At 36.0% G+C, this 21,128-nt stretch overlaps 1 protein-coding gene across 5 annotated transcripts in view; it reads left to right on the forward strand.

Moving 5' to 3' along the window:
- The window catches only part of GBE1 (1,4-alpha-glucan branching enzyme 1), a 164,507-nt gene that overhangs the window by 90,428 nt on the left and 52,951 nt on the right, over positions 1-21,128 (forward strand). For all 5 annotated transcript variants that reach the window (XR_002440516.1, XM_021402997.1, XM_021402973.1 and 2 more), the window contains 3 exons: positions 564-662; positions 2,687-2,797; positions 6,689-6,860. Coding sequence is in view for 4 of the 5 variants with exons in the window: in XM_021402997.1 (XP_021258672.1) it covers positions 564-662; positions 2,687-2,797; positions 6,689-6,860 (382 nt within the window). In the remaining variant the exon portion in view is untranslated. The remainder of the gene's footprint in view (positions 1-563; positions 663-2,686; positions 2,798-6,688; positions 6,861-21,128) is intronic.

The raw sequence follows: 21,128 nt of genomic DNA on the forward strand, positions 1-21,128 counted from the left end.
AGCCTCCATGAATATAAAACTGGAGAACTATGCAATGAGAGTGTGTTACTTTCCAGGGCTAGATGAATCAGTAGTTTTGTGTTTAGGAAAATAGTAGAGATTGTATTTTTCTTCCTTGCTGTACTTAATTCAGCCTTTTACTTTTATGCCATTCTTTATGCAGAATATCAATAAACAAAATGAAGGTTTCATTTGTCTTCTGTTGATTACTTTCTACTTGCTATTGATTACTTGAAGCTCAAGAGAGCTAATTATTTCAAATTCTACCTCTACTAAGGTCTCTTTCTCTTCAAATATCTATTCTATCAAAATGCTTTATAGTGGAATATTTCAGACGAGTCATAGTGCTTCCCTGTAACTTGCATTCAGGGAGTAAGTCTGTGTGCCAGACACAGACCCATAGGTTTTTCTTTCTCTTTCCCCCTCTCATCCCCCTCCCCCCCATCAATCATAGAAGTTATTTATAGTTTACGTAGCGCTTGTGTACAGTGGAGTACAATTGTATGATGGAAAACCTGAACAAGTAATTACTATGCTAGCCAAATTATGTTGTATTATTTAAGGATGTTTCTGGAATGCCAGCTCTTTGCCGTCCAGTTGAAGAGGGAGGAGGAGGATTTGATTATCGACTAGCCATGGCTATTCCAGATAAGTGGATAAAGGTGAGAAAATGTGTTTTAAAAATACGTTCTGCTCTTCAGAGTGGTATGTTTCTCTAACTGCACATATATAGAAACACTTATAGGAATTCTGCTGATGAATTTGACTGTCTCCCTCATCCATTAACTTAGTGCCCTATTAGAATAAATTCTGACAGTCTTGAGCGCAGATATTAGTGGCTGAAATGAGAGCTGTCAGATATCATATCTCAGGTTTGAGAAGATGAGCAAGATTATGGGCTGTTCTTTGCATTCTAGCTCATTTCATTTCTTTATTCAGTGCAACAGGCATAGATTCATTTTATTTGAAGTAACCTATAACTTGGAGCAACAGTAGAATGTGTAGTCAGTATTGAATATGGACAGGTAAATAATAAGATAACCATATGCACATAAATTAGAAAGAAACAAAAGCATACAATGAACCCTTCTGAAATTGGGCATAGCAATTCGCATTAATCATAGATAAAGCTGAAAATTTAGCCAAAGTAAACGAGCTAATTACTCTAACACCAACAATCTGCAGCATGGGGTTACAAAAAGAAAAATAAGTGCTCTTCAAGAACAATAATATACTAATAAACACAGGCTGTGATAAGGATTAAAATCACCTTTTCCTTGTTATGGAGAATCACAAGAAAAAGAATGAAACAATAAAAGAATGAAACGATAGCAAAAGGCTTTTACTAATGTTTTAGAGAATGTTTTTCAGTTAGATATGAGATTGCATCCAAATCCCTGGGGCTATCATGATAATCTGAAAACAATAAATGTTTTATACGAGCATTAATGCCCCGGTAAATGTAGTGAGTAGCTTAAAATAAAAAGTGAATTAACTTATCTTCAGAATCTTTTGCTTTTATAACTAGGAGATAGAGGGTAGATCAATTGGAAAACAGTTTTTAAACCCTTCTTTCCATGTGGAAGATAAACTTGTCAGGTTTTCTAACAGCATTGCTAAACTTTGGAGTGGGAAGTTTAGATTCTGAAATGCAGTGAGGACGCGTAATTTTGTAATGACCTGTTGTGGTGTTGCTTTTGATTTTATTTTGTTTTTTTCATTATAAGTTGATAAGTTGCCACACCTTGACATTCAAAAAAAAAAGTGATTTTCTGCATAAGTAAAATGCATGTGGCTGAATTCTATGTTGTATAGGAAAAAAGACTTAAATTTTCATAAGAAAAATGTTTGTATTTTTGTATTATGGATGGACAATCTATTTCAGCAATCTCTGCTGTAGCCTCTTATTTTAGTTTACTCTTATTTTAGTTCAGGAGTGTGTTGATTTTATGAAAACATAGTGATGCAAAAATCTTCTAGATAAGGAAACTGTGAATAAGTAACCTCAGCAGAAGACTTTGAGTTAGAGAAAGAGGTGGCGTGCCTAGTTTGCCACCACACTTTTGGGTCAAAAGTAAAGCTAAAATGATTGGGAGGGTATGTATTGCAGTCTGTCAGCTGCTTGCTGACCTTTCTCTCTAGCTTTTAAGTATATACATTTTAATCACCTGTTTTTCTGGACAACTTCCTAAAAGAAGTTTTAGACCAGAAAGATCTCCAGGGTACCATGAACTTCTTCTGGTGGATCTGTAAAAAGTAGCTAAGACACGATAGCTGCCATAACAGTGATTGTACTTGTTCAGATTAAGGTTACATCTAGTATGTGTTATGCTGCATCAGTGTCTGAATGTTTTCAGGGCCAGAATTTATGAGGGGGAGAATAGAAAAGTTGTTTAGGAGTGCGTAGCCAGTTACAACCACAGTGTTAAATTTTACAGCTTCATATCAGTGTTCTTGATGTCACTGCCATTTTTATCAGTTCTGTTTTTGTCTGTATATCGTGTACATAAAAAGGCATATGATATACAGAAATCTTTTTGGATTATCAGAGAAAGCTCATCACTTCAAAATTTAGGAGTTCACCATTCACTGACAATTTCTTTGCCAAAATAATGAAGAAAAGTAATACTGTGCATTTAGTTAAAATAGCAATAACTTCTGCTCAATATTTCCTTTATTTCTGTAGATAATTAAGGAGTTGAAAGATGAAGACTGGAATATGGGCAATATTGTGTATACATTAACAAACAGACGATATGATGAAAAATACATTGCATACGCAGAGAGCCATGACCAGGTATGATAGAAAATACCATTTATTTATTTATCATATGTAAACAAGCAAAAGGTGAGGCTTAAAGGTTTAGTTGGTTTTTGTTATTAAAACTGAGCCTTGACTTGAGAAAGATAGGCAACAGCTTCAGACGTGGGCAAGTCTCATACACTGCTTGTTGGTTTTTTTGTTGTGGGTTTTTTGTTTGTTTTGAATTGTTTTTGATCCACCCGTGCATGAATGGGTGGTGTTACTTTTCAGTTTTGTTATTTAACAAACAACTTCTAGCTTCCTGTTTGTCCTGCCTGTCAGAGGACATGGGAGAGCATATAATTTATAATTTCAAGGAATGCAGTTTCCATAAGGAAGGCTGGAACACTGCTTTTGATAAGCATAAGCAAGATGACAAGTTAGCAAATTTACTTACTGAATCACTGTTTGAAATGGTTTTATTCCCTTGGAAAAATATTTTATCTCTGGAAGGATTGCAAACTCCAATTCTATTTTGAGATCTAAATGGTGTGTTTTTTAACAATTTGGTGCAAAACGCAGCAATTGTAATGGTTCTGTATATGGAAAAACAAAAAATAATGATAAGTTTAGATAACACTTAATTCTCACTGTCTTTCTGGTTGCTATTTCTGAGGAATTAGAAAACATGATAGTTGAGAATTTTAATATTAGGAACTTAAAAATAAGAACAAAAATATAGTTTTCTAATAAAAGGTTTAAGTAACCTTTCTTCAACTCTTTCATTTACATAAGGGATTGACATTTTATTTCCTGTGCCTTCTATAACATAAGTCAACAAAAGTGCCTAAAACAAGATTTATGTTGTCTTGTAAAGTGAGAATTCATCAGCCTGTTTTGTGTGCTTTTTTGCCTTCTTATTGATGAGATTGTTACACGGTGTTCACTTAAAGCATGAGAGCACAGTCCCTGTCCTGGTGAAAAATTGAGGTATTACTTGGAAATGCATATTTTTCTGCTTCTGTGTTTTTATAAAAGATGACTCTTCATCCTGAAATGTGAAGGTTGCTCTGAAAATAATGCTTCCCATTTACTTCCATGAAAATTACAGCAGATACAAAGAGCACAATAGCACTATTTGATAGAGCAAATTCTCAGCTACATAACACTGATTTTCTACATAGTCACCACCATTGGCTATGCGTTTTCACTGGCAACAAACAAGAGCCTGCATGGTGCTCTCATTAAATATCAGCACCAGAGGAGGCAACCCACTGTTTCACAGTGGCTATGACAGCATCGTTGCTGAAATGTACCACCTCTTGCCTCGTTGTGCTTACATCCTCTGGTCTCTGTAAACATTCAGCAAGAGTCTACGAATGTCAATGGGTGCCATTTTCTCTGCATAGAGGAATTCAGTGAGGCACTTGTGCTTCGTATACACTTCCGTGTCAGACACCATTTTGTCAGACTGTCCCTCTGCTGCCATCTGTCACATGGCAACAAAAGGTAGTGGAATATTTGTGGGAAGAGTCAACCTCTAGTGTCGTACCATCAACAACTGCCTCTGACATTGTGGGCCAGTGTAATAAAATAGGAGGCATTACTTTTGAAGGAGCCCTTGTATAACATCACTGTTGCTGTTGTTTTATTTCATATTGGAATTTATAAATTCTTTTCAAACGACCACGAGTTTTTATTTTAGAATCTTATGCTTTGGAATAAGATCCGTATGTATATTTCAAATTTAAACAAAGATAGCTGTGTGGATTGCAGATAAACACCTGGATAATATGTGAAAAGTAGGTCAGAGAAACAAAATGGGATTGTAGATAAAATTTGATATAAAGATACTGAGTGAAGCACAAAGGACTGAAATGATTCCAATTTCTTATATGTAATAATGGTTTTTGAGCAGACTGTTAACAGAGTACAAGGCCTCATGATGATAGTACATGTATGAAAATATCAACTCAATGACAATAGCAGTCTAAAAGCATGTATGTTGTTTGCAATTATTCTGAAAGGAGTAGACACCGAAGAGCAAAATCAGTATGTCACTGTAGCCTTTCATAGTTTACTTACATCTTGAACGCTGTAGGCAGATATAGTCCCGTATCTCAGGACATAGAGCATAACTGGAAGAGAAGTTGACAGAGTTGGTACAAATAATTAGATGTATGGAATGGCCTTCATGAGAAGAAAACTAAATAGACCAAGGCTCTTCAGGATAGAAAAGAGATCATTAAAATTGGAAGAACGTCAGTTTATAAAGTCATGACTGACATAGAAAATGTGAATAGTGAACAATTGCCTCCATTTCTAGGAGAAAGATTAGAAGGCATTAAATTAAATAGATGCCAGATTCTGCGTAAAGAGAAGCATTGTTCCTCCCCCATTTATTCAGTGTGAAGCAAATTCTGTCATTATGCTATGTTTGTGCTAGGTTTACGTGACTTCAAAAGGGTTTGAATGTGTTTCACAGGAGATTCCTGGAAGACTCCTGAATACCAACGTTATGTTTCAGCATCTGTCTGTTATTTTTGTGATAGCGTTTTTGGGAAGTATTTCTAAAAGCTTGGCTCTCTTCATACTCTGTTCTTTCACATCTGCTATTGGCTGGTTTTGGAGACAGTGTACTAAGCCAGATAGACTGCTGTCTGTTGTAGTACAGTTACACTTGTTTTGTCTGTGTGAATACACAAGTCAAGTAACTTAGAATTGAATGCTGAATTAGAAGAATATTCATTAACAACTAAAAGACTAGAGCCTAATGGAAGACATGTTAATACAAGTCTGCTTAAAACAAGACTTTTTAGCATTGCAGTCTTTCCATTGCTGGATAGGAATTTTTTTTTCTTTCTTATGAAATAAGGGTAGTTTTGACTTGAGAGAATTACCTGTTTATGTCATTATATTGCCAGTCTGAAAACTAAAGGATGATGGGGTGTTTCACCTACACCTGTTTACAACTCATCTGTCTCTGTGGAGCATAGTAAGTTTTCATAATAGAGTATAAAATGAGAATTGGGCTGATAGACCAGAAATTACAGATTTACATGCAAACACTCCCAAACATTTTCGACTACTCATATGCTAATATATTAGAATAATCCTTGTTATTAAAGAGATTCAGTTGGCCTTTCTTAAGAGCTGAAAACGCTAGCAAGTTAGTAATTCAGTTACTGTTTTTACTGCTTTATATTGCTCCCTTGTGTAAAATCAGAAAACAAATCATATTCTTGATAGCGTATAAGTGAATGCTTCACAGTCTCTCTGCATCTTTAGATCAGATGTATTAATAGCCTTTTGTTTGTGCATCCCAGGAACTTTACTTGAGATGTTTGCTTTCTCATTTTATGTTTTTCCTATAAAAAAATTCAAAATAATGGGCTACTTGTGGCTTATTGAGTAGAAACCAACATTTTACATTTGATATACATAGGCAAAAAGGTATTCAGAATTAATTGTGTGGTTCGATATCATTGGGTGAAATATAATACCATAGCTGGAGTTAGATAGCTACGAGCTGATAGGAGCTGATTGATTGTATAGACACAAGCACAGAGTTGCACAGGAAAAGTGGGCAGCTAGGTCAGGGAGCTGGACAGGGCTTAGCTCAGCTCAGGGATGTCCCTGCCTCAACTTAGACTTTTCTTTTTGACAGCAGATTGTATAATCACATGTGTGGTATATATCAAACAATATAATGCTGCAGTGATGAGAAACGGGGGTCACTGTGACCTGATGGTCATAAGCAGGGGCAGGTTGTTTGCTTTGTGAACTAGGACTAGATCGTATACACTGAGGCATGTCCTTGACTCCTCAGAGATCTTTCAAGTTCTCCTCTCACAGAGTAGAAAACTTGCTTAAAACAATCAAAACAAAAACCAAAAAAACATTAGAAACTCTTCTAGTACACCTAGCTGTTTTCTTTTTTCATAGGCACTTGTTGGTGATAAGACATTGGCATTTCGATTGATGGATGCAGAGATGTACACAAACATGAGTGTGTTCACACCTCTTACTCCAGTTATTGATCGCGGAATCCAGCTTCATAAAATGATTCGCCTCATTACTCACGCACTTGGGGGAGATGGCTATCTGAACTTCATGGGTAAGTAATCTTAGGAGCATGTCTTTCATCTTCTCATCTACAGAAGGCTTGGCAGGGAAATAAAAATATATGATACTACCTTACAACTATAATATTTTTAATAAAGATTTAGCACAAATGGTAACACATGTTTTTTCCGTCTTTAAGATGTGTGGTAAAACAAGAAAATAAAATCATTGGGGCCCCTAGTTGTAAAAGAAATAAGTTTTTAAAGTTTCATGTTACTCGTATTTATAGTTCAAGCTAGTATTTTAATTGTAGTTCTGCACGTCTGTCTGTGTAAGTCTTGCCTTACACAACCAGGTTGTCTTTTGTCTCTTAAGATTTTTAGGGTAGCACTGAAGTAACTTTGGATAGCTCTTATTTCAGTTATTCACTATCAAATAACTAGTGCAAGAAAGTGATCTGGAATCAGCTGGTTTATATTTCACTGCTTCCAATTGAAGAACAGCAGTTTAATGAGGTGTAGGCAGGGATGAATCAGAGACAGGAGGCACATCCTGCTGTGGAAGCAGGGAAATACTGAGAGCTAGCAGTGCTTTTTTTTTTTTTTTTTTCCAAAGCTGTAGAATACAACTGTCGCATTGCTTCCTAAACACTATTGATACAAGACCATCCCATAGTTCTGATTTGATCAGCTAGTTACGGTTGCATGTAGCGGTCTTAAAAATTGAATGTTGTTATTAGTTTTACGTGAAATGCTGAAGCAATTTATGTCTGATGATCTCTTCCTTAATTTCGCAAAATAACCCTTATGTTATCTATAGTAAAAAAGAAAAATAAAAAAAATTACAATTCTGTAATGTGGTATGTCAAGTTTTATACAGCAGTTTTGTTAGTCACATGAAAGGCAAAAAAGGCTGAAAGTATGCTGTCATCTTGGATGGTTTTCAGGAAATGAAATACTTGAAAACTGTTGAAGCTTTAGCTTAATATTGCCTAGCTTAATTTTTGTTGTTAAATGTCATTTATTATCAAGTTTGAGAACTGGATGCACTTCATTCTCTTTATCTTAATAGTATATTTAAAATATGCATAAATACATATAAATACATTTCTAATTAAAAAGAAAAAAAGAAAAACCTGAAAAAGGGAATGCTGGCATTTGATTTATGTATGTCTGTACTGTTCTGTTCCTCATCAGTAAAAAAAGCACTTGAAAACTTAGATGCTATGGTTGTGGGTTTTGGGGTTTTCCTTTTTCTTTTTTTTTTTTGTGAACTAAAGTAACTTTCATACAGCGCATAAAAAAAACTTCATTATGTGCTGCACTAGTAAAAATATTGCTTCCAATAAAGTGCAGCATTTTTTTCTCTAGAGTGAAGAAGAATGAATTAAAAGGAATGTGAGTTTTGTAGACAGGCCATAAAATGTATAAGGTGTGATGTATGCTGTTCCGTTCTAACTAGTGATACTATAGTAGTTGAGGAAGCAGATGTTTAGAAAATATCCCTACTAAACTGCAGATGTCTCTGGCTCAGATTGACTTCATAAGGTTAGAGAAACTATAAGTAATGCAATGTGGCATGTTAAATTCAGTGTGTCAGTGCAGGTTGATTGAACAATTAATATTGTGTATCCTCAAGTACTGGAAATGTTTCAGAAAATAAACTATTATGCTATATGTAAAAGATGAAAAATTTGAAATGAATGTTGGAAGAAAAATGTATAAATTTAGTGTACTTAAAATGCACGTTGTGACACACTATTTAATTAAGCAAACACAATGACAAATGAGTTCTCTGTCTTTTTTTGAGAGAAAGATAAGGAAGAGAAGACTCGAGGTGGAGGAAGACAAGGAATCTCTTTTCAGAACCGGAGAAGGCACTCTGGTTGCTTCTGTGCTTCCATAGGTTTATTTAAAAAAAAAAAAAAAGTATCTTATTTTTCTGAAAACGAGGATACCAAAGCAACATGCTGCCTTCTCAATGCTTTGCTTATTTTAAGGAAAAAGAAACCCCATCTAAAAGTACTTTTTATCAGAGCTATACGTGAGATTAGAAACTTTGTACTCTTGAATATATGCTTGAGTTTCTCTTCAGAGATCTGGCATAATATTTGATTACATACTCTGTATGTGCAAGCAGGTTCTTACTGAGAAAGTTTTGCCCATCAAACACTGATCGTGACCTTCTTCTGACTCTAATACTTCCTAGTTCTGTCCCTATTGCAATAAGAAATGATTGCGAAAGTCCAGGAAGTTATCCTTGTCTTTTTTCATGGTTCTGGCTGTTTCATTCTTACTGAAGGCCTAGTATAGCGGCATATGAAAACTTAAATACAAATAGAAACATTGTGTCATGTCAGCAAATTACTTTTCTAGTAACACAAACCATTGGGAGTATTCTTTCCTTGTCTGTGTGTTTTTTTGTTGTTGTTGTTGTTTTGTTTTGTTGTTTTTTTTTTAATGGAGCCTTGCAAGTAATCTCTGGGGCTTCTTTTGCCCATCTGGAATGGAAGACTTAACCTAGAAGGGAAAACTTAATATGCTTGGCTGAAAATGAGCATGACAATGGTAAACATTCTGCTTTAGGGAATGAACGCACTCAGGAAGGACAGTTTGCTTAATAATAATTATCATCATCATCATAAAGTACTAATTGATCTCATACTTGTGCTTTCAAAGCAGGTAGGGAACAGTAATTCTACTGTTGCTGTAGCTTGTTCAACCCAACTGCTCTTCTTAGATCAAGATTTTAATAACTGAGAAGGGCCAGTGCTGATCAGAAAACATTTCAGGATTTTAGGAAATTGCAAAAGTTTCAAGTTCTTTTGTGGAGTGCCTGAGCAGTGCGACAGCATTCTCTCCTCCATGGGCAAGCATCCATGAAGATGTTGACATATATAGATCATACACACATGGTTGTCTGACCTTTAATGATACTTTATTGAAGAGTCCAAAGCATTCACAGCATGTGCCTATGTTATATAGTAGAATTAATTTTTCTGTTGGCAATGTTGGTAACACCTTTATTCATACACAAATATTTGTTTGTAAATGTAATGATATTGAACTAAAACAAGCATATAATATTAATGTAATTCAAAACAGAAGAAAAGTAATAGATATTTGCTTTTCATAATGCGAAGATTAAAAACCAAAATAAATGGTCTACATGCACCTAAAAGTTCTACAATAAGAAAAGCAACAAAAAACTTAAGATTTGACTCTAATTGCTAAATTGCAAAGCAAGAGTAAATAGAAATTGTAAGACTTCTAGAATATTACTGGAATATTCTGATCAGACCTTGTGAATGCAGGAAACACTGTTGGCATCCACTGGATAATGTTTAAATGTAAAGACTCTCATATTTCATGCGAATAATAGTTGAACTTATCACTACAAAACTATTGTGTCTGTACATAGGTTCATTTGTATTTGGCTTCATTTTCCATCCTGTCCTTGAGGAAAAGCTATAGGCAACTGTAGTAGTTCCTTTCCTTGATTTTTTTTCCCTATTTTATTGCTTACTGCCTGTACCCTACAAGTAGGGAAAACCCTGCAGGACGTGCAGAAGAGCTGTGCCAGTTCTTCACTGAGCTTGTTTCCCTGATCTCTCCTTATCATGAGTTTCATCTGTGTGGGTATCTAGATTTAGACAACCAATGGTGGCTCTTTTATTGCATTGAATAGTCATAAGATCCAGCCTAATAAGCATCAGTGTAGGTCCTTGGGACCCTTTATAGCACAAATACAGAGGTTGCTCTGAAAATAATGCTTCCCATTTATTTACATGAAAATTACGGCAGATACAAAGAGCACAATAGCACTATTTGATAGAGCAAATTCTCAGCTACATAACACTGATTTTCTACATAGTCACCACCATTGGCTATGCGTTTTCACTGGCAACAAACAAGAGCCTGCATGGTGCTCTCATTAAATATCAGCACCAGAGGAGGCAACCCACTGTTTCACAGTGGCTATGACAGCATTGTTGCTGAAATGCACCGCCTCTTGCCTCGTTGTGCTTACATCCTCTGGTCTCTGTAAACATTCAGCAAGAGTCTACGAATGTCAATGGGTGCCATTTTCTCTGCATAGAGGAATTCAGTGAGGCACTTGTGCTTCGTATACACTTCCGTGTCAGACACCATTTTGTCAGACTGTCCCTCTGCTGCCATCTGTCACATGGCAACAAAAGGTAGTGGAATATTTGTGGGAAGAGTCAAACTCTACAGCCATACCACCAATATCTACCTCTGACATCGTGAGCCACCATAGTAAGATAGGAGGCATTTCTTTCAAAGCAGCCATCATGTCTACTGTTACATGTTTTATGCCACTGTAAGATCTAGCTTTTCAGCTTGCTAACAGTCATTTTCTTCCTTCCTTCTTCATTTGGAAGTGGCTTAAACTCAAATCTATTGATTTAATTGAAGATTAATCCCAATGCGAATCTCTCTATCGCTATTTTGCATGGCTTTTCTATAGTAAAACAAGTCTTAATTAGGGCTCCAGAGGCTATGTCTGTCTCTTCCTGCAGGACAACTTTTCTTTAATGTAGAAACAAGAAAATGATTTTCAGTAACTACAGAATTATTTGCAGTCATGATCATTGAGTGATGGTATTATTATTTGGGTTGACATTTATCTCTGTTTCACTAGTATCATCAAATCAATCTGTAAAGCTTCCTTTTCTTCTTACTCGTTAGTTCATTTAGACAGCAGTTTATCTACTTTTTCTATGCTGAAGTTTGTCTAATGCACTAAATAGTTTCTTCTCTAATGTTTGATGTAATGAAACCTTATTTTCTCTTGGGCCTTTTAAAAAATGCTGTGCATCAACTATTCCTTGAAATGAGTATTTTGCAGAAAGAAACAGATTTTTGTGAACTAAGGCATTTCATAATAAAAAGCATTTATTAGGCAAAAATATGTTAACAAACAAGGAATGATGCAAAAGCATCAGTAGCACCAATATCATAGGGGGGAATGTGCATACAATTTGCTTGAAGAATGTTAATTTCAAGTTTGAAATAAAAAGGACAAAATGGGAATGTTGCTTTTTAAAGCAAAATCTATCCTTTCCTGATGCAAAACCTAAAATGCTATTTTTGTCAACTACTCTGGATAAAAAAGGAATTTTATCCAGAAGAAGGATATTCATTTCAAACCAAAAAAAAGAGGTTTTTATTTCGTTTGCTTTTGGTTTTCTTAGAGATGTTGCAAACAAACCACCATTAATTTTGTTATGCTTATTACTGCTGCGCTGTGATATCAGTGTTCCTTATGACTTTTTTTGATTGTGACCTAAAAAATGGCCTTTTGCAAGAGCAGATTCTCCTTGAGCTAGCTCACTTCAGTCAACTCTTGTAGGTGAACAGTCTTGAAATTGCCAAGTGGTAAAAAGACTGGGCATTAGGATAAGTATTTTGAAGTCGTTCTTCTTAATATATGCTAGTATTCTTGGCAAATGTGCTTTCTGTGCTGCCAGTTCTGCTAGGTGTTTTAATTTCCTGGCAGACAGACAGTAATAATTAGAATAATTGAATCATTTAGGTAGGAAAAGACCTTTAAGGTCATCAGGTAAGGTGGAAAATAAAAAGGGTGTAATTATGTCAACGGTTTACGGGCGTTAGGCCCGATTCCGTGACAAAGGGGATGGGGGACCCAAGGGCCCACGTCCCGGGAAAAGGGGAAAGGGGAAAAGGGTAGGGAGATGGCCCTGGGAGCAAAGAACAGTGGCAACAATCTGAGGAGAAACAAACTAATTTACTAAATAAAATATCGGAATGCAAAACAACACACTATAATACAATATAATTACAATTTAAGCTGATAAATCCAACAGAGAGAGAGAGAATGTCCCAAAGTCAAGGTAGGCCTTACTCTACTACCGACGATAAGACGGCTGGAGAGCGAGGTGCTGCCAAGACGAGAGACGGCGGAAAAAGGGACGAGGTCTCGTGATCTGCAAGTTTTTATACTGTGAGCTTCTATCTTTTCCCTCCGGCTGGAAAATGGTAACAAAGGAGCAAAGTACCGTGGGGACTGTAGTAGTCCTTCTCTTCTGAGAACTAGGTATGTCCACTACATGATGTTATGATGTGGAATACCAATAACCGAAAATCACAAAACCATGACAAATTATATATATTATTTAGTAGTAATGGACCAGTTACAACATTGTTCTGCCATATGCTGTATATCAAAACTTGGGGAATGAGAGGGACTATCAGGTTATATATGATAGGCTTTGTTAATTGCTTTGAGAGTTTCTTCCAAAAGGTCTTCTAATGCAGATTGCTAATACTTGTGTTCATTTACAGTTAAGTGAAAAAAATTTCATTGCTACGCTTGCTCAAAACATGTTAGAAACTAGGAGAGAAGGAATTAGAGAGAGAGACCATTTAATAAAATAGGACAATGCTGGTATTTCCTTTCTTTCTATGACTCAGATCTGCAGAGTATCAGATACTCAAGTATCATGAGTGGGTCAGATTTGTAGTCCATACTGACATTTTAATTGGGTTATATGGTTGGGTTTTGATGGATGAGTCTCTAATATTTTTTTTTAACTGTTATTATTACAGATTTAATTTTTTCACCTGAGTTATTTGGGGAAATGATAGATCAACTTCTGATGCTCTTAACTGGTAGACAGTGTACAAAACCAGAAGGAATAAGACAATATTTTTAGACTTTAGTATAACTAAGTCAATCAATAGGTAAGATTGGAATCCAACATTAAGGTCCCTATTTTAATCAAAAAATGAATGTTTGCATTTCTGGGAGAAACTAGTCTTGCTTTTCTTCCCTTCAGTTGTATTTTCAATAAGTTTGTGTAATAATACATGTTTTTCATATAGGACTTAAGCAAAAGCAAGGAGTAATGTTTATTTTCTAGTTAATCAGCTTCACTAATTACATGCGTACTACAGGAGGCCAATCATTTTCTGAAAGCCAAATGTCTACAGAAACAGTCTACCTGATTAAATACCCATTGGACTTGCTAAATCTATCCAAGGCCATCATTTGAAGAATTTTGCATGTAACAGCAGGGCGCGGGGTAAGAGTGCCCAATCCAAACAGTGGCAAATACATTTCTTATGAACTATTTTATTCATCAGCAAGGGTGGCCATTCATTAAAGAATGCATGTGTTATGAACTGTGTCTCAACCATATCCATACTGATGAAAGAAGCTGGATCTGCTAAAGATGAAACCTAGCTGTTATCATGTTAAAGTTTGTCCTTTCTTTCACTAATGCTCAGTGTACTTCATGCAGTTTTGATGTTGATAATTTGTTAGTAGTCAAATTTTATTACTTTGATTTTTTAAGTTACTTATTTCTGAAACTCTTGAAACTGAAAACATCTACAGCAGCCTCTTAGCATGGCCAGGTGTGTTTTACTTCTGCTTTTTGCAATCTGTGTTCAATGATCTGGAAAATGTTCAAGAATTTCATGATATAGTGATAAATAATTTTTTTGTCCAAAATGGTGTACCAAAAAGCAAATAATTTCTTCTTGGTTATACTTTGTAAGCTGGCTTTAGAAGAGAGAGAGATGACATAAACTGCATTTTCCTTTACTTTCCAATCAAATAATAAAAAAAAGGCTATAGTGAGCTACTGTAATAGCATGCATAAGAATCTGTTCATCAGTAACTCTGCATTTGGCAATGCGTTATTCTTAAGGCTGGTATAGGGCAGTGAATAGCCAAATAAAACTAAACTGTATGGGTTACTCAGTAAGGAATTGTTATTTAGAGTTGTGACTGAACAGGTGGCATTTTGTATTAGTACAGTCTGAATAGTAAACCTTTAGACATACATTCTGATTCAGATTTTAATGTGTGCTGTTGTGGTAATTTTAAATGAGTTCATCTCAATAGCATCATTAAATCTCCCAAGGCAATGTAGTTTAAACTGGACTAATGCCTTCTGTAGTGACACTGGAATAAAACCTCTATGTCTTTGAGTTCAAGAACTTGTTATTTTCACAAGCCCTATTAGCTTAAAACCTGCTCATTGTCTTAATTTTCTGAGGTCATCAATCTGACACTTACTCATAAATTTACTAGAATATGAATTTTAACAACATTGCATTGATCCTCAAGGGGCAAAGTATTTTGTATGCAAATTTTCATAAGAAGTGGTAAATTCTGCAGTGGAAAGCATATTAAAACAACCTTTATAAATTCTGAACTGTCTCTCATGTCTTGAGATCTTCAGTTTGAAATTTAAAACTATGCAGTTTTTGTGTCACTCGAATTTATCATGCAGACATAGACTACATACTTTGATCTGAAGTACGTTTCTGTGGTTATTTTTTATAAACCTGTTGAAGTTTACAAAAAGAGAATTTGAAAGTGCTATAAACCATATATTGTCCTTTTGTTTCTCAAAAACCTTAATGGAAAAATGTTTTTATATAGCGATAATCATGTACAGGCAGCTATTTGTTGGTGTTGGATGGAGGAAATGTGCAAAGTAGAAGCAAGCCAGAAAAATACAGAGTTGGAAGAAGCACACAATCATTTTGGTACTGGACTGGAGCTGCTGAACTGTTGACACAGGACAGTTGCTTTATCTTTCCAGATAAAAAGATACATTCCTATAAATAATTCAAGGCAAATGATTTCCACAGCTCTAGAAATGATGAAAGTACAGTGAAAACTGTAGTGAAAACAGTGAAATACAGTGAAAACTGGAACGTTTTTACTGAGGGAGTGGTGAGATGCTGGAACAGGCTGCTCGGAAAGGCCATGGATGCCCTGTCCCTGGAGATGTTTAAGGCTTGGCAACCTGATCTAGTGCTTGATCTAGTGGTTAGCAACCCTGCCTGTGGCAGGGGGTTGGAACTCGATGATCCTTGAGATCTCTTCCAACCCAAGCCTTTCTGTGATTTCTAGATACCAAAATACTGTATGAACACATAGAATCATAAAATGGATTGGGCTAGTAGACCTTTTAAGATCATCTACCTCCAACCCCCATGCTGTAGGCAGGGGCACTTCCCACTAGACCAGATTGCACAAAGGGCCAGTCCAGCCTGGCCTTGAATGCCTCCAGGCAGGAGGCATCTGCAGCCTTTCTGGACAACCTGTTCCAGTGTCTCACCACCCTCACAGTAAACCATTTCTTCCTAATATCTAGTCTAAATCTACCCTCTTCCACTTTAAAGCAAGTTCTCCTCATCCTTTCTATACATGCCTTTACAACAAGTCCCTCCCCAGCTTTCCTGTAGGCCCCCTTCAGGTACTGGAAGGTTGCTATAAGGGCTCTGTGGAGCCTTTTCTTCTTCAGGCTGAAAAGCCCCAACTCTCTCAGCCTGTCTCCATAGGAGAAGTGTTCCAGCCCTCTGATCATCTTTGTGGCCTTTCTCTGGCCCCACTTGAACAGTTCAGTGTCCTTCTTGTTCTGGGGGCCTTAGAACTGGACGCAGTACTCCAGGTGGGGTCTGAAAAGAGAAGAGTGATGGGGCAGAATCACCTCCCTCAACCTGCTGGTCACACTTTTCTTGATGCAACCCGGGAAACGGTTGGCCTTCTGGGCTGAAAGCACACATTACCAGCTCAAGTTGAGTCTTTCATCTTCTCAGGGCTGTTCTCAAGCCATTCTCTGCACAGCCTGTATCTGTGCTTAGGATTGCCCCAACTGAGTTGCAGGACCTAGCACTTGGCCTTGTTGAGCATCATGAGGTTGACATGATCCCACCTCTCAAGCCTGTCCATGTACCTCTAGCTAGCTTCCCTTCCCTCTAGCATGTCATCTGCAAACTTGCGGAGGGTGCACTCGAGCCCACTGTCTGTGTTGCCTGCAAAGATGTTAAATAACACCAGTCCTGGCGCCAATCTCTGAGGAATGCCACTCATCATTGGTCTCCGCTTTGAGATTGAGCTGTTGACCACAACTCTCAGAGTGCAACTACCCAGCCAATTCCTTATCCAGCATGTAGTCCATCCATCAAATCTATTTTTCTCCAATTTTTTGACCAGGATGTCATGCGGGACAGTGTTGAATGCTCTGCATAAGTCCAGGAGGATGATGTCAGTGCTCTTCCTTTGTTCACTGACTCTGTAACTCCATCATAAAAGGCCAGCAGGTTTGTCAGGCATGCCTTGTCCTTGGTGAAGCCATGTTGGTTACCACCAATCACCTCATCTTTATATTCTATGTGCCTTAGAGCGGCCTTTAGGACAGACTGCTCCATGATCTTGCCAGGCACAGAGATGAGACTGTCTGGCCTGTAGTTCCCTGGATCTTGCTTTTTTTTTTTTTCTTCTTGAAAGTGGGGGTTATGTTTTCCTCTTTTCCAGTCAGTGGGAACTTCACCAGACTGCTGTGACCTTTCAAATATGATGGATAGCAGCTTGGCAGCTTCATCTGTCAGTTCCCTCAGAACCCATGGATGGATCTCTTTGGGTCCCAGGGACTTGTGCACCTTCAGGTTCTTTAGATGGTTTTGAACTTGATCTTCACTGATGTAGTGCAGAACTTCCTTCTCCCAGTTCTTACCTTTCTTCCTCTGCAACTTGGACAGTGTGACTTGAGACCTTGCTAGTGAAGACTGAGGCAAAGATGTCATTGAGCACCTCAGCTTTCTCTGTATCCCTTGTGACCAGTGCTCCATTTTCCTTCTGGAGTGGACCCACATCTTCCCATTGTTCCAGTGTCAGTAGATCTCCATTTTTATTGTTGTGCTTTTTTCCTCTTTGTGTTCTACTTAGCTGTTCTTAGGCAGCTTTTATGCAGATCTTTTTTTGAATTTGTGATAATTTAAAAAAAAAATCCTTTATTTTTCCAATATATTTTAAAAATCTATTTTGTTTCCTAAAATTTCAATATTTTTCTTCTAGAGAAAATATAATATAGCAATTACTGCCGAAAAAAAACCTATAGAAATTCCATGTTTGAAATACTAGCTTATGATTTTTGTGTATTTACTTTATCCTCATGAAGGCCTTACATTTGCTCTCTTATCTTTAAAGATGTCATACTTGCGAACATCTCAATACTAAAACATTCATTTTGGAGAAGTAAAGATAATCTAGATCAAAGTAATGGAGAAGGCATTTGGGGTAATTTTTGTTCTTGCCTGCAGGTGCCTTTCTAAGGAGAAACTGGAAAATTAGCCAGACCAATCGCTTCAACTGAAGTGTGTATTTTTGTTTTAAGTTCTATCTTCTGTTTGGCTTAATTATGAAGATTTCATTTTGTTGGATTTAATAAGAAATTTTAGAAGCTATACTAAAAACTGTGCTATGCCTTTTATGTCACAGTTTAATATGACTATTCAAAGCCCATAAGCTGATAAATATTGTGGAATTTTGATATATTAATTTCAGTAGATGTGAAAAGAACTGGCTTTATTTTTACAGACTTCTACATTATGTGAAATTTGTTGTTAGGGTTTCAAAAATAATAAATAGTGCTCTGTTGTTACAATGCTAGCTGTTACTAGTCTTAGAAATTTAACAAGCTATTAGTTGATATCCTTTCTTCCTGTTCATGGGACAGAAGGGGGGTCTCGATTAAAAATAATGAAGCAGGCAGTCTCTTAAGAAGATGAAAACCATTTTAAATTGAGTTTAACTTTTAACTCATTGAAGTTTTTCAGACAAACTGTGAAATTTCCTTTTGCATATGTACTAGTTGCATTTATATTTGTAGGACAATGGGACTGTGCAATTTTTAATTTCCTCCATGTTTGTTTTGTACACTGCACACAGGAATTCATGACTACTATATATTTTTTCTCTGAATACTTAAACAGAGGAAGAGAAGAACGCATATAGAAATAATACAAATAGCTGCTTTAAGTTCAGTTTTATATTCTCTTGGTAAGCTTCGTGATTCTTGGTATTTTCTGTTACATGAATACATTGAAAACACTGACACAGATACTCTTGAACAAGAAACAGAAAACACCGTGTTGTATGTCTGAAGGAGTATTATTCTACCTCTTAAATGCCTGTTAAAATTGAAGTACTTATTCTAGGAGTATTTCTACAGGATGGAATTCGTGGGATATGTATAGAGAAAAGCCTGAAGAAAGCAGCAATGGGTACCTTGGGTTTAGAGATTGTACTGTACCTTTCTTGCTGTAAGAATTTTTTTTGGCTTGCAGTTTATATGGTGATGATGGGAGCCATATCTGAGATTTCAAGAGGCTGGACTCAGTGGTGTAAGATTTTCTTGGTTTTGTGTTATGGTGCTGTCTTTCTCTCCTCCTCCTTCTTGCCATTACTATGCAGTATCATCTTTTCAAAAGAAGTTTTGCTTTTTGATGATAAAGTGTTCCCACTAAGATCTTTGTAAGAAAACAAGTAGTGAAACACGTGACCAGTATTTTTTGGCTTTGTAAAAGAATGAAATGAAATTAAAGTAATGATATAGGTAAATAAATCTTTGGGCAGTAAGTATTGCAGTCTTACTTGTTTCAGAAGATTGACTTTTTTTCCACCTCAGTGACTTCATTTCTTTAAATTAAAAAAAAAAAAAAAAAACACAGAAAACGAAAAATGAAAAATGCTTAATGAAAAATATTTAATCTGTTCAAATCAAAATTTTGTCTCTGTCAGTAATCTGTAATGATTTCTTGTCTGTATTGTGTTTTGGTTTTGTCACTTTGAATTTCCATCAGTCATTGCTACAGGGGAGAGGAGAAATGGAATAATAGTTCTGGAAGCAATGTTTTAAAATAAAATAGTGAATATATGCGTGCAAAATAAATTCTAGTAAGTACCCAAACTTTGGAATTGGAAAATAAGTGCCTAATAGAAATTCTCTTCTACTAAAAAACTGTTCAAGAAAAAGTGTTAGAGATGACTACTTAAGTGAGTTTATTCATTTTGTGCAGCTAGTTCAAAAATATCTGTTCCAAAAATTAAATTATCATGTTTTAAGCAGCCATAATGTAATCTAGACCTATAATCTGTTCCAGTTCTCATTTATCAGTGTAAATTTCTGTATATGTTTACTTGGCATCACAAGGAAGACCTGAAGTCATTAGTTAGGTGCGTCTTGAAAGGATCCTAGTTCACCTAATTGTAAATCTTAGGGTTAAGCTAAATGTATTTCAAGTACAAGAGGAATACTACCACTTGGGGATATAGCAAATTATAGAATTCCAAAACCAAAGTAGCTGTAATCTGAAAATAAAGAAGTATGTTATACCGTAATGAAAACAGATAATTCGTGGTGAATCCCAGTTTCTTGAAAACTGGTTCTCACAGGTTTATAGAGTTAGACTATTCATTTGAAACTATTTATTTACCTGTTTCCTAAATTCATTTGAACAAAATTTTTAGAATCGTAGAATCACCAAGGTTGTTGGAAAAGGCCTACAAGAACATCCAGTCCAACCATTCACCTATTACCATTAGTTCTCACTAAACCATGTATCTCAATACAAAGTCTAAATGTTCCTTGAACACCTCCAGGGTTGGTTACCCTAACTACACTTCTGGGGAAGTAGTACTTCCTAATGTCCAACCTGAATCTCCCCTGGCGCAACTTTTTCTAGCTTTTCTTAGGTGTTTCAAAATGGAAAAAAAAACAAAAAAAAAAACCACCGTCACCAGTAGCTTGAAGTCTAGCAGGTATCTTCTGTTTCTGTTTGTAAACTCTCACAACTCATATATACATGTACGTATACCTCGTAGTAGTGTTCTTAATGTATGGGCTGACGCATGTCTGGAGTTATGTATGTAGTATGTCAATTATCAGAAGACATCCAAGGTCATTATTCAATCTTCGATTTTCCTAGTGATTTGAACAATTTTCTATACTAAAACCTGAAAACTTGTAGATGAAATGTAAAATAGGTAGAAGATCTGCCTAATGGCCATCTGAGTACCTCTTACAAGCTCTTCATCAAAAGACATTACTGGGAGGCAGATGGCCAAAATCTTGTCTCTAGTGTTTCTGCCTCTAGTAAGGATGAAAAGGATGAAAGAATGGGAATGTACCGGTATCACTTAAGACAATATATCTTTCAGCTCATCTGATTTCTCTTAAATCTCTTTCTTTAGGATATTATCTATGCAGAAAGGACATTTTCTGCTGCAACTGATTTTTCAAAGAGAGAATTTGTTAACATTTATTTGTGATTCAGTTTGTTAATTACAGAATTCCCTATAAATTTCGTACTTCCTTATGTTTGTGAAAATTTAGAACAAAATTCTGTTTTAAGTTTGTTCTCTGAATATTACAATGATTTTTTTTCTTTTCTCTCTCCATGGAAACAAAAATATGATGAACACCTCACAGGACAGTTATTCTCTAATGTTATAGATTTTGTATGATGTTTTATAA

The sequence above is a fragment of the Numida meleagris genome, chromosome 1 (genome assembly GCF_002078875.1).
Source record: "Numida meleagris isolate 19003 breed g44 Domestic line chromosome 1, NumMel1.0, whole genome shotgun sequence".
Taxonomy (NCBI): Eukaryota; Metazoa; Chordata; class Aves; order Galliformes; family Numididae; genus Numida; species Numida meleagris.